Here is a 14,110-nt window from a genome sequence, read left to right as displayed (position 1 = left end):
CTCAGTGCCTGCTAATCAACGCAGCAAACGGGCTGCACGATACCAATACTGACACCACGATAGGTCATATTTGTAGTCGGCGCCTGCAGTACAGCTCGTTCAGGTCATACAGGTTCGCACCGGTATACGTCTAGTGGAGAGCCACCACTTTTTAGTGGGCAGCGCACGTCTACGTATATTCCTTGAGCGTTGGCCGAGTGGCTATGACGTCGTGCACGAGGATGCGGGTTCGACTCTCGGGCGCCTTGGCCCGCATTCCGAATTCTCCTTTTACATGTATTTAGATAGGAGCACTCGAGCTAAAGCTTCCTCTTAAGGGCCGACGCCGACCAGTCGTGATAACGACGAAGTGATAACGAAACTTCAGTCAACGACAACGGCCTATGATATAGAGAAAGGGAATGAAACAAATGAAAGGCAGGGATGTTTACCAGAAAACGTTCGGTTTGCTATTCTGCAAGGGGGAAAAGAAAATGGAATTTAAAGAAATAGGCAGATGGAAAGAAGTGATGTAAACGAGAATCGGCGCACATATTTCAAGTGGCACACGTCACTATATATAAGTCTGCCTCGCAGGCCCGCAGACCACAGGAAGGGAGCTAGTGTTCTGGCGGCCTCTGGCTCACACGTCCGTGGTGAACACTGCCCACGCATTTTTGCTCTGACAGTGGCCAGATGCTGGCACTATGGCCAGGCACGTTTGCTGGCCATAGGGCAGGCAATGTTCCTCGAATTCATGGCATAGACAAAAAATGAACTTCATCGGTCTGGAGGGAAAGAACAAGGCGTTGTAGATAACATAAGGATGCCGTACTCGGAGCTGCCGCGCCATGACGTTGAACCGACGGGTAACGTTGCGACAGCCTGTACGATTGGGACGGCCACGAGGTAGCAGCGACGTTTAGTGTACCTTCCCATGAGCCCGATAAAGTCGGGCCGAGTTGGCTTGTCGGGCTGAACTCGGGTAGTCGGGATCACGAAACGCTGGCGTATCGGACCGAGCGAGCATCGAAGTGACTTCTGTCAACCTGCCATGGATAGTTTGGCTCACCCAACGCGCTTGGCAAGATGCATGTAAACGCGGTTGAGTCGGGCTGGGCCAGCTCGACTTTTGATTCGGCTCGCGCGCGTTGACTTCATGTAAACGATACTTATGGCGTTCGCGTTTCGTAATGGCCGTGCTTCTACAACGTAAATGCCCGGATGTTCATAGCCCACGTGGCCTTGTGCATTTGGTGCCGTGTAGAATCACTGTTTTATCCTGAGCCTGTTAGGATTTAGAAGCAGTTTACGAGTGGTCGATGCCTTAGCTGTCGAATCGCCAGTTGTAGGCAGGCGTTCGGGTTCGGGCCAACCACGCGATGAACGCCTGCATGTGCGATGTTCCTCGCGATTTCGACAACTCCATCCTAACTATGATGCAGGAGCCAATATCTGATAAATGATTGCAAGAATATCATAATTTGAATGATTCTTGTAAAATCCGAGCATTCTCTAGTGGGCTTTATACAAGACGTGAAACAAATTAAATAAGAATTCGTACTATTGCTACGATTTGTTGGGAAATACATGGGAAACTGCTTCAAATCACCAATGAGAGTTATCTCGCCAACCACGGTGGAGTGTCGCCTTTGGCACAGTGAGGGCATAAAAAACGAACACTCGAGGAGAGTCGTCGCATGCGAGATTACTACAAGAGTGCGCGATTATTCAAAAGTTTCGTATTAGCCAATCGAACATATACGGGGTGTTTCAGCGAACACTTCCGACAATTTTTCAATATTGCCTATGACAGATAGGACAATTCTACTCCGTGAGCTAATCTGCTTGCGCTGCTAAACGTCATGAAACAACATCAACTGGCCTCGTCGCATACCTTACTACTCGAAGAGACGGACATTGCTTGCACAAAAAATTGAAATGCATAACGGACTAATTTTAAAAATTCACTAATTATGTTCTTAACTAGTCACCTTACAGCACATATTGCCATTTACAAATTCAATCCGGGAAATTCACAAGGCAGATCTACTTGGAATAAATTCGGAGCATGTCACTAGTTTCGATATACTAATTCCCGAACTTTCCGAAGAAATGCATTGGCGTTCCAGTCACTTTTGAGCTTGAATGCGTAAAACGGCATTTTGTTAAGAAAGTAAGCGGAACGACAGCGCAATTTTACCGCAAGTTTGACGGCGCACATCTCGTAAATGTTGTCATCTACTCAGTTCTTTGCAAGTGTATAAGCCTTGCAGCCTCACCCTCTAGAATTTCTACGTTGCAATATGTGCCATAAGGTAATTCATTAAAAACAGTTAGTAATATTTTGTTAATTAGTCGATTATGTACGTCAATTTTCTGTGCATGTCCGCAGTGGCATAGCTAGGTCGTCTGGCACCCGGGGGCCCATAGGTCTTCTGTCACCCCCCCCCCCGGGTGTAGCCGACAGAAAGGGTGTCTTCAGATGTATATGACAGCCCCCCACTGGCCCCTTGCACCCGGGGCCCACGGCCCCCCGGCCCCCCCTGTTGCTACGCTACTGCATGTCCGCCTCTTCGAGTAGACTAGCTCATGGACTAGAATTGTGCCATCTGCCACATGTAAATTAAATAAATTTTTGAGAGTGTTCGCTGAAATACCCTGTATAATTTGAGCAAAACGCGAACAAGGTAATAGCGAGAGCCAACGTTTCGACAAGTGGACTTGTATTTTGCAAGGAAGCCTCGAAAAAGACAAGCGCACTTGTCAAAACGTTGGCTCCCGCTTTTACCTTGTTCTCGTTTTGCTCACCATCCTGAATTTTCATCTCCCGCCCTCCCCGTGTTTTCCCTGTACAGTGAAAGCTCGTTAATTCGAACTTCAATAATTCGAATTTATGGATAATTCGAACTGTACGATTTGGTCCGGCCAAGCTCCACAGAAGTCTATGTATAAAAAAGTCCGTTAATTCGAACGCGAGAAGGTTCCCTCACGGATAATTCGAACTACGCTCGCCTGGCACACGGCCAGAGAAACACGCCTACTGCCTACACAAAAGGCTGTATTGCCTCCGAAACGGAGAGAACGGCGAGAGAAGGCAAAATCAGAAAAAAATCTAACCTGCGCGGGGTCAGCCAGAAGCCAGCGGCGGCTGCCGCCTCTCCGTTCTACGTAACCTCCGAGATTTCTTGCCCGTTGCGAATCTCGGAGGCTTTACAAATATTGTACAGCTGCTAATGTGCGGAGATGGCACGGCCAGCGCCAAAACAGCGAATCAAGTACGTCGCAGCTGCGCTTGCAATCAAGAACCAACGAATCAGGGCCTTCGCCACCTTCACATGTTCAGCGTCTTTGTCTCGGCAGTCTTCATCGGTTGTGCACCTCTGTTTTCAGATTAGGAGGTATCGGCGATCGCAATTCATTGTGATGGTGTTAAGCCTCGGCTAACGTTCGTTTCGGTGGACATCGGTGGTGGGGCACAGTCGGACCCAGAGCTTCGACTTGAAGATGGCGTGTGCCCGCAGCAAACGCCATCACTTTCTGACATGCCCTACTGCTTCCAAATCGCAGTGTACTGTTGCTTTCCTTCACTTTCGTTAGTTCGAACTTTCGTTAACTCGAACTCAAGCGGCTTCCACTTGCGGTTCGAATTAACGAGCTTTTACTGTATAATATTGTCGTATTTGATTCGGCCTTCGAGTCGAATAGCCAGTATTTGTATATAAGAATATTTTTGGCATAGCTCTCGAATATTTAAAATCGTCAATTATGCGCAATCAAACATAAAATCCGAATAAAAGTGCGATAATCTTCATCATGGCCACTATAGACAGGAAATACAAAAGTTGCGTGGTATAGGGCCCACAATATACGTCGTTCAGAGAGCCACTCGTTTCCTTCCAGACCACAATGATTCCCACTCTGTGAACAGCGCTAGGTAGGCGAACAAATTCCTTCTTTGTTTCTAATGTCCTATTCGTGTGTGTGTGTGTGTGTTTTTTTATGAACAACGCTTCATAACGGGCAATGAAACACACTTCGTAACATTGTGAATATACTGGGACGGTGAAAATTGTTTCACGCCGAAGGTGAAAACGGCTGTCCGTTATTCGAAAACTATTCAAAAGTATTCCTTATTCAATTCGATTCGTTTCTGGCACTATTCGATTCGCATTCGATTCCGCCTCAATATTTTACTATTCGCAGGCCTTTAAAGGAAACATCCTGCACCAGCTTTTGCATCGCGTCTGGATTCCTACATATACTGCATTTGGAGCTGACGACATTTCTGTGTCTCTTTACAAACACTGCACGGTTTCAGTGAGACAAGCGGGGTGGGTCGGAGGGGACACAGCAGTGGAACGGGGCGAGAGCTGCCGGGAGCGAGCGACACGGCGGATGGTTCACTGTGTGCGCGCACGCGTGCCTCCTCGCGGGTTACATAATAAATCCCGGGAGGCATCCGTAGCGCAAAAACAAACACCGCATCAACCGTCCAGAGACCCAGGGCGGCTAAAAGACGCTGTCTGGCATGTTGTATGTACCCGACGCGCTGTTGCGTGGCAAGAGCGACCGACCTCCGCGAGGGTCGGCGTTGGCGAGTGCCTAAACAGCCACGACGCTTCTCGGACTTCCCTCGCAATTTCTGAGGAAGTTTCCTTACAACGCGGACAGAGAAAGAAAGAGGGAAGCTTGTAGTCCGTTCGTTTTCCCATCTTGCGTTCTTTTTTTTTTTCTTGTTCATACCCTGCGAACAAGAGTGAGTGGTGATCTGATGGCGCACACAACCCACCGGAGGAAGACATTCTGCGAGAAAGGACGCCTATTATTCGTGCCGGACGAATTACCATTTTGGACAGGAACGAGACAGGACGATGCCTGCGTGTGCGCGAAATCGGGGGAGAGGGGTCCGAAGCGGAGCTACCGAAGAGGGCGCGTAGCTTGAATTGAAAGCGGGCAGTGGTCCGTTACAGCAGTGAGGTCGGCCACAACAACGGGAGAACGCGCGAGTCATGCTATATGGAGGGACGCGGGGGAAGGCGGGGGGGTCTCGTAGGAGTGACGCTATGGGGATGATGTGGGGCTCAACGTTTTGACAGCTGGCGCCACGATTCTGAACAGCTTTTGTTGAGGCCACGAGGGTACTCTCCTCGTCGACGTGCTGCTCCCAGACCATTTTTGTTTTTCTTGTCTTAGTTTCAAGGTTGCGTGCCGGGATGTCGACGCTCTCCGAAGTCCCCTCTCAAGCGTGTCTTGTTTATCCAGCGTTCGTACCGATGGGAACCGTGGTCATAGCAACGAGCGTCGCTAGAAAGAAGGGAACAAGGCCTCCGGTACGAGAGAAAACGAAAAAAAAAAAAAGACGGAAGAAAGATAGAAAGGGAGCGTGAGCACGCATATTTCCGTCGACGGGTTCGTCATATATGAACGTCGCTTCGTCACGTCAAGTAAATTGAGCGGCTAAACTGAAAGTAGGTCGGCGGCTGACAGCTTTCAAAATGAGTTTGCGATAGCTTCGTCGTTTTTCTCTTTTTCTTTTTTTTTTTCGACTTTTACACTGCAAGATCATTTTCACCCGCAAAAGAAATTGCTGCATGTGACATGTCAGTTCTTTTTCACTGATTCGTTGCGCAGTGGACCCTGCAAGCCGCAAGTTGTCGCCAAATTTCTTCGCGTACCCATTTCATCAGTTAAGAACAGCACTGCATCAGTTAAGTAAGAACAGCACTGCGGTCATGTGTATAAGTAAAATATAACCGAGTATTACGCGCTTTTTCTGCAAGTGAGCCTCGGCGGGAGACAGGGAAAATAAGAAAGCTTCTCTTCCTTCGACATGATAATCAATAGCAGTGACAGCAAGCCCTCTATTAACACAACTGTAAGTTTAAAAAACAAGTTATCGGGTTTTACGTGCCAAAACCACGATCTGATTATGAGGCACGCCTTAGTGGGGGACTCCGGAAATTTGGATTACCTGGATGTTTTTTTCTTTCTTTTTTTATCGTGCACCTAAATCGATGTACGCGAGTGTTTTCGCATTTTGTTCCCATCGACATGCGGCGGCCGTGAACCGAACTGTAAGGTTAGCAATATATGTTGTGAGTGTTTCGTGTAGTATGACTTGTGCAACACATTTGCAGCGGTGCGCGAGCAATGTGCTTGACAGAACTTATTCTCTTCTATTCTCTCGCTGCGAGACAGAAGAAACAAGCAGGCCTGTATTATTTTCCATTGAAAATGGAAAGGCAGGTAGCGGAAGCTGCTACAGGATCCTAGCTTATTCCGTGGAGCTTGCCTTAGGGGAAACGGGCCTCACCGCCCTTCGTCACCCGACGACGAGACTCAACATGAACGGCGAATAATCACATGAACCAACGCGTTCGAACAGCTATACCTATAACAGCAATATCTCTCAAATGGTGCCACAGTACAACGATATACGAACTGCTAGCATGAATACTTCCAACTTTCCATTCGCACAACTAATGTGTCCAGGCTATAACCGTAGATGCTCAGTGCCACTTCGCGCAGCACGCTTCGCCCGTTACGGGAGTGCTTACATACGAGCAGTAACCTCGCGTGCCCGTACTCGCTCGCGACTGGCGCGAGCAATCATGCAGAAAAGCGCGTCCGCGGCGCCTCAGAGTCGCCGGGGATGCCCTCTGAAAGTAATAAAGTAAAGGTCGGTGCGAAGCGAGCGAAAGGAGATGAGAAATGCGTAAGGCCTCAAAGATCGGGCTTCGCGTGGTTCGGAGCACGCCTTTGCCTCAGAGGCGCCTTCTCTCTTGAAATAGCCGCGCGACCATCTCGCGCAATCGTCTTGATGTTGTGCGAGCTTGGCAAGTCGTCAAGATGCGCTGCCGCCCCGAGGCGCGTTTTCTCGACGCCGACGCGGCGCCGCTGCCGCGAAAGATGACGAAAATAAGCGGGCGCGACAAGCGGGTGAGGCACAGTGAACAGAGAATGCCACAGTCATGCCGGGTGGCGGAACTGCAGGCCACGAGACGCGCACATTAACACGAGTGTTTGCGAGACACCTGAGAGGAGTGTGTTTCGAGTGCATTCTGTTTACAGTTTATACAAGGTGTAGCAGGCGCGAAAGGCGGGTAACTCGGTCGCATCGGTAAAGGAAACCGAACAGAAAACCCTCACCCACGCGCGCACAAACAAACAAACAAACGCGCACGCACGCACGCGCGCGCGGGGAGTTGCCGACACGCAACTCAGCTTTGTTTTAGAAAGAACATTAACGTTGTACTATTTGTTTACTTAATTGTCCCTTGTGTTTCGCGCTGTTTAGTTTCCACTTCCTCTTTGCAGCAGTGATAAACAAGAGAGAGAGAGAGAGAGAAATGAACGGCAGAGAGGCCAACCGTACGCGCATCCACTTTGCTGCCCTACACAGGGGAAACCGCGGTTGGTGGACAAAAAGAGCGAACTGAAGGAGAGAGAACACTGAGGGTGCTGCTTCATCCGGACGTGCGCATCGACACCGAAGATTGTCACTGAGGTCGATTTCCGAGCTTCATGTGTTGGTTCTGGCTTACGTATTGAGCTGCACCACATGGGGGACATATGTGACGTCCGCACAGACGCAAACGAGCACTCCTTTCACGTACGACGACGACAGCAAAGTGGTCGAACAGGAGATGTCTCTGGAGCCAAGATCCCGCCAAACACGTCCAAAATTTGGCCTCGTTCGGTCCCTGCTGGTCAGTTGTAACCCTCAGCTTCCTTTTTTTTCCTCTTCTTTTTTTTCTTTTTTTTATGTTATGTGATAGGAGAGAGAGTCTTTGAGTGGCACCCGCTGCTTCTCGTCACTTGGCAAAGAAAATGTTATCACAGTGTATCTCGCAGTGTGTCACAGTTGTATGACGACATACAGTTAGTCGGCATGAAGACAATGTTCGGTACATGAGTCCAGGAGCCAAGATAAACATGATACAGAGGCATAAGCAAAAGTACCTTGAATATTCTTGTCACTTGACAGGATGTGTGACTGCGTGTAAATTTGTTCTTTTTTTTTTTTCGCAAGCGATGTCGGCTTCTGCAAAGTAGCCTTTTACTATTACGTATACCTAACTTGTGAGCGAGAGGACGTGAGTTCAACTCCTGCTCTCGGGAACGTTTTTTTTTCAGCTCATTAATTTTTTTATTATGGTATAAATGCCTAATTTAATTAATTCCACCTTTGCCGAGCATCGGAACGAATTACCGTTACTCCCTTGAGGATCATCGGGCAGGGGCCACTGTTAGTCCCCGAAGGAGTAAGCGCATGGGGAGTAACAGTTCGTCCCCAAAAGGACTAATGGTTGTGGCAAATCAGTTAGTCCCCAAAAGGATGAACCTCCCTACCCCTTTTAGTCCTTTTTTTTCTTAGAGTGTACACACGAATAGCTCTCTCCACCTTCGCGCCTCCGTTCTTCAAATTTAGGGTGCTCCTCTGATGCAGGTTGATCGTGGCTCGGACTACATGCATCTGAGCGCATTAAAGAATTGTCACTGCTTTAGGGCTCACTCATGTTTGACTAGCATTATCTAGGTTTCGTACAGTTGACGGCGCCACGTGAAAACAAAATCAATTTTTTCAGAAATATTGACGTAACAGTGTTCATGTCGGAGCAAAGTGAAAAGAAATACAACCACATGCCCTGTCGTCAGTTGCTCCAGCAAAAGCAGTCTTGGGCTGCCTGGTCACTAACCGCACAAGGCGAGGGTACTATGCATAGTTTGCAAGAAACCGACATAGCTCTACGGATTCCTTTAACACTGCCACTAGCCTCTGAGCTCAGCGCCCTCGAAAAGTGCGACATGTTTTTTTTATTTATTTTTTTAAAGTTATCAGATGCCAGCACGTTCGTCCCCTTGAATGTCTAAGTTTACCACTGCTATTTACTCCTGTAGAACTGTCATCACTGATTTAACAGACTGGTTTTCCTGATTCATATGTGGCCAGCGAAAGCTACCTAATTACGATGTGTTTGGATACGAACCAAAGTAGAGTACAGGACGCCATTTCCTGTGCCGGTCCTATTTCACCTTGTTTCGCATCCTAACACACCGTAATAAGTATGAGCGAGCTACCCCAGCGACAAGTAGTGAAACCTATAGATGTTTCGCGGGACACAATTTGACAATGATTCTAAGGTAGCGCAGGCAAGATAGCACTCTGCAGTTCAGAGATGGGCTTCTATAAATTGTAGACAGTTTATTCAGCTGGAGAAACAGTCCACATCGCCTGAAACAACTGTTGCTCAACTCCAGGTGAGAATGACGCGAAAACCACCGGAAAATGCGGTGCGTCGGCCTGCTCTCGAGACAGGACTCAAGACTGACGTACCCTCCGACTCTTGTGCTCGTACGTCAATACAGCGACGTGTGAGACCGATAGGCAGCCGCAGGAACTCTGCTTCCTTTTGAATATTTGCGAACTCCATCATGACGTCGCATTTTAAGTCTGACCGTACACTTATTATCTCGTGGTCCCACACACACACAAGCTATACAGACAGCGAGAATCCGTGGTTGGCGGTGAAAGGCGTGTTCCCGTTCGATCATGTCAGGACGTACTTTCACTTCGGCGCGGCGCGTCCAGCACACGCCTCAACAGAGCGACGGGCACCCGGTCAAGGCAAGCGAGAACTGGACGACGTCGCAGTAATGATAATTAGAGGTGCACCATGCCTTTCGTCACACCCATTTCCGGTGGATTCACCGAATCAAACAGCGGTGAAAGTCTCCGGGCGTGATCGATCGAGAATGCGCGCTCCGCTCGCGAGCAAGCCACTGTTATTGCTCCACAACACGGCAGCAACGTGCGTATACCGTCGACAGTTATTCTGACAGCGGCTCCTTGCATCTGGCCTCGTGACCAAGCACTGATCGTGGATTGCAGCCGTATATACTGCGTACACGTTACGAAATACACGTTGGGCGACGAACACTTGTCGCGCGTCCGACCGCTCTAGCCGGAGAACAGCACGGGAAAAGCTTGTGCATGTATAGATCGCGATACACGTAACACGTCCATACGTACATGTGCCGACACCGCTTTTCACGTCGCATCCGCGAGTGGTATACTGCAGCAAGGAACGGCAACTCGTTTATGCAAACGCGCTTGAACGCGAGATAGGCGGGAATGCGTACGAGTACACTCGCATGTACAAAACAAGGGCGGAACAGCGAATGCCACAAAGAGAAGATAGCTGGGAATGTTTTTCGCTCTCGTAATCTCGTCGCCGACGCGCACGACTGCACCGAGTCGCGCTGCCGCTTTCACGCCGCCGACGCATCATCCGATTTCGCGGTTAAACCCGCGCGACGCGAGCTTTGGTGGCAGCGCGGCGGCAACGCTTTGAACGAGTTGGTCCCACGGTGCCGGCTGCCTGGGCGACGAGGGTGCGCGCTGAAACTTAACGCTTTGCGAAAATCTCGCCATCGTGAGGGCCGCGACGAAAAGCGGAGAGTCGCGCTCGACAATCTTGGCAGGACATCGCCGGAGAAGCGACGCTCGCTGTGACGCGGCCTCGGTCGTCCATGGCGCACGTAAACGAAGTACTATACGTCTTATATTGATAACCCGTAATCGCATGTAGAAATCGTGAAGTCTAGCCTGCTAGATGTTCCGCGTTGAAGGTAGTTCTGATGGAAATCTGGGGGATTTCGCAATGTATAAAGTGTGCAAGCAGTGGTTGCACGCGTAACAGCGTGCGATATGTGGTGCGAATGCGAATTCCGGAGAAACATTATTGGGCGTTTCTCCTTGGTGTCCTTTCGTTATGCAAGTCAGAAGCGATAGACGTTCTGCTCTCTTAAATAAAGTGGCAACGTGATAGGGGGAGGGTGGGGGAGAAAAACGATGAAAGATAGGGAGGATAACCAGGACCGAGCCATGTTGGCCACCGTGCGCTCGGGGGAGGGGAGGAAACGATTAGGAGGAGAGAAAGTGAGAAGTTGATACACACTGGAGTGGAGTCGCCGACGTAACGAAAATGCCCACGAACGATCGCTCTGTGCAGTTGACTTCAGGACTCGCAATAGCGTTCCTGTGGCCTTCCGGAACTGCGCGACGTGAAAGTGAAATTCTGTCGGTGTACTGACAGTACGCCGATCTATCTTCTTGATGATAGAGCCCCACTAGGAAGTGTTCCTCTAAAATACGCTGTTTCATGTATACTAAATCGTTGTACTACGTTCGTCTGCGTCGTCTGGTATAATCCGCGCTGCCAGTCAAGGAGTGAGCTGGTATTAAAAGAACAAAGCGATGTGCGGTAGAACATGCTCTTTCCATCACAAAAGCATGTACTACCACCCCGTTTATAAGAGCTTAGCGCATGTTGGTAATGTCTCTACAGGTGCAAATTGTCAATATCACGTGAGACGGGAACCGTATATGCTTCAGAAACATAAAGTATAGTTTCTGCTGATTGGAAGAAGTAAGAAAAAAAAAGGAAGTACTGGAATATTACAAATTGTTCTTGCACAAGTCCCGACGGTATTTTATTTCCGCCAGCCTGTTGTGAAACAGTAATGCTCGACCTCGAAACAATCAAGTGTCGTGGTGCATGAGTACGGAGGTTCCTGCCCGATTAGACTTTAATCGGAAGTTGGACTACAGGCACTTACATGATAGTATTTTGACATAGTTGAATCTAAACTTGCGTTTGGAACGTGAAATCTCACATGTGGAGTCCGTTTTCTGTAAATGAAATAACATAATAACTTTAAAAGATAAACGAGGAAAGAGTTCGAACTGTCATGTTCACGGCGGGAGACAGTTCGAATGAAAGGTACATGTCATTCTTGTGTTTCACAACTGTTCAAACTGATATCCGGCTGTCCAAGTCTGCCGGCTCGTGCATGCTTTTGTCCGGTAGGCGCAGCTGAAGTTGCCACATGCTACAAGATTCCGGAAGCTGCCTTCCCTTCCTCGTCCTTTATATTTTTTTACTTTGATTCTAACGTGAAATAATTTGCCAACTATTTAATCGTGGTTGGATGAGCTGGTCAGAAATGTAGGCAGTGGTTTGCTTATGATTTTGTTCGTAGCTAACACGCCCGTTTACTACGCATGCAGGGAAGTACGCAGAGACATCACTTGAGGACGGACCGCTTCAATTAATGTACTGCGTGCCGAGATACACGATGAAATAGAGCAAGATTTCCCATATACTGCTCTCTCTGCATACTTAAAGACAAAAAAAAAGCGGGGGGGGGGGGCACACGAGAGGTCGTAATGCATCCTTGGAATCTTTGTCGTAATGGAACAAACATGCATTTTTGAGCCCGAATCATGCTGCTATGGCTTGTGAGAATAATAACCAAAGAAAGAAAAAGAACTTGGGAAAGCGAGAAGAAAGAATCACCCGAACGTGTTATCACGACACGCGGGAAAAGTCGCGGCTAAACACAGTCGACGTCCGCCGCATGCCTCAACGTCAGATTTCCTCTTATCACGTTTGAAGGCTGCCGCGCGCTTAACCATATCATTGGCGGCATCTCCGCTAGGCCACTGACTGGGCTGCGTCGAGAGAGACGGAGAGAGCAAAGGCGCGAGGGCCGCCTCACCGGAGACACGGGTGCCGACGTCCTCAGCGCGCTGATGGGGTTCTGATGGGCCAGCAGCGCCTGCACCCGCTGCTTGGCGCTCCTGTCGACGAGCAGGTGTCCGTGGACGTATCCGACGCTGACGGCCGCCACCAGCGCGCACCAACAGACAAGCCACTCGAGTCGGCGGCGCACCATCGTCTAGTGAGTCGTCACCACCACCTCTATACGTCAAAAAGTCTGGTCGCGCGAAACAAGCAAGGAAGAGCGGGAGTTCGGTCAGTCTCTACGCACGGTCGGGCATCAAACGCACAGCCCACCGGTGCTTCTGCGGTCGCTGAGACAGCGTCGCTGTCTGTCCGGACATCGTCGCGCCGGTCTGCCCCCGAGCTCACGTGGGGCGGCGACCGGGCCGGCGGTGCTCGGACATTTCCGGCGTTGGATACGAAGGGAGCACCGGGAGCAATTCGTGCGGCGCGCCGGCCCGACACAACGCACGCTGGAAGACGACAGCGCGCGCCTCCTCCTGGAGATCACCACCACCGCCCACGAACCACTCACGCACGCCACTATCCTTCCGCTCTCTGCGGAGGAGCCGGCGAACCCGCGTGGTGGATGCGTCTGCGTCGCGTGTAGTGCGCGCGCGCCGAAGTCAGCGAGCGAGTCGCATGCGAGAGAGCGGCCGCAGCGGGCGGCGGGCGTAAGGCGAGGCGGTGTTGTCGTCGGTGGCGCCTGGCTTGGCGGCAGCGGAGACTGGGCGAACTAAGGAGCGCGCCCTCACATCCACCAGCTTCGTCTGCGAACTCGCGCCGAAGCTACGGCTTTTCGTACGCGCTGACCGTCGTAGAAGCAACGAGCAGGTGACGACGGAGGGATTTAGCAGCGCGCGTGATCTTGCCACCGGCCTTTGCCGGTTGCAGCTCACGCGGCGGTGTGCGCAATCGGGCATGGCGCAGGGCCGCAGGCTGCGGCTGGGACACGGTTTCGTCAGGCTGTAGGCAAGCGCAGTGGTGGGCCACGCACCAACGGTTATTGCTTTTATTATCATTTTTTGTGCGATCCCAGCCACGTCAGTAGTCAGCTGTATAAGACGCCCTCCCCCCCCCTTTTTTTTTCTTCTTCCTTCTTTTCTCTTTTTTAAACCCGCCTCCTTATCTGGCACTTTCTCTCCCAGGCACAGTGCCTGCTACTTTCATTTTTTCCCCCATTTTTCACTAGCTGCACGTGACAAGCGTGAGCTTAGCGACCGTGTATTGCATGCTGAAGGGCCACTATCCTGGCATGACGTGTGCAGTAACGGGAATTCTAAAAAAATAAAAATAAAAAAGGGCTGTGCGTGGGAGGCTGTCTGCGACCGAGCTGTCGACACAGACGATAAAAAAGAAACGTGGACGATTCGGAGAATCGAGGCTTTCAGAACTTCTGGCTCGGTCGCTGGTGACAGACGGTGCAGTCACTGCGCAGCGACAGACGAGAGAGAGACAGAGCACAGGGCTAAGAGTTTTGTTCTGTAGTTTGCTTCACGTGCTCGTGTCCCTTTGCGTACCGTTTATAGTAGTTGCTCCTTTCGGGCTTTGGTAGAGCG

At 50.2% G+C, this 14,110-nt stretch overlaps 1 protein-coding gene across 2 annotated transcripts in view; it reads right to left on the bottom strand.

The window, feature by feature from the left end:
• LOC139057253 (uncharacterized) overlaps positions 1-13,529 on the bottom strand; it is a 149,810-nt gene extending 136,281 nt beyond the window's left edge. The window contains exon 1 of one of the 2 annotated variants that reach the window (XM_070535135.1): positions 12,547-13,529. In XM_070535135.1, the coding sequence (XP_070391236.1) occupies positions 12,547-12,723 (177 nt within the window). In that variant the 5' untranslated portion in view covers positions 12,724-13,529. The remainder of the gene's footprint in view (positions 1-12,546) is intronic. The other variant, XM_070535134.1, reaches the window with a different exon arrangement.
• Between the last annotated feature and the right edge of the window lie 581 nt (positions 13,530-14,110).

Source organism: Dermacentor albipictus, chromosome 3 (genome assembly GCF_038994185.2).
Source record: "Dermacentor albipictus isolate Rhodes 1998 colony chromosome 3, USDA_Dalb.pri_finalv2, whole genome shotgun sequence".
Lineage (NCBI taxonomy): Eukaryota > Metazoa > Arthropoda > Arachnida > Ixodida > Ixodidae > Dermacentor > Dermacentor albipictus.
The sequence above is the reverse complement of the archived record's forward strand: the minus strand, read 5'-3'. Positions and strand labels throughout refer to the sequence as shown.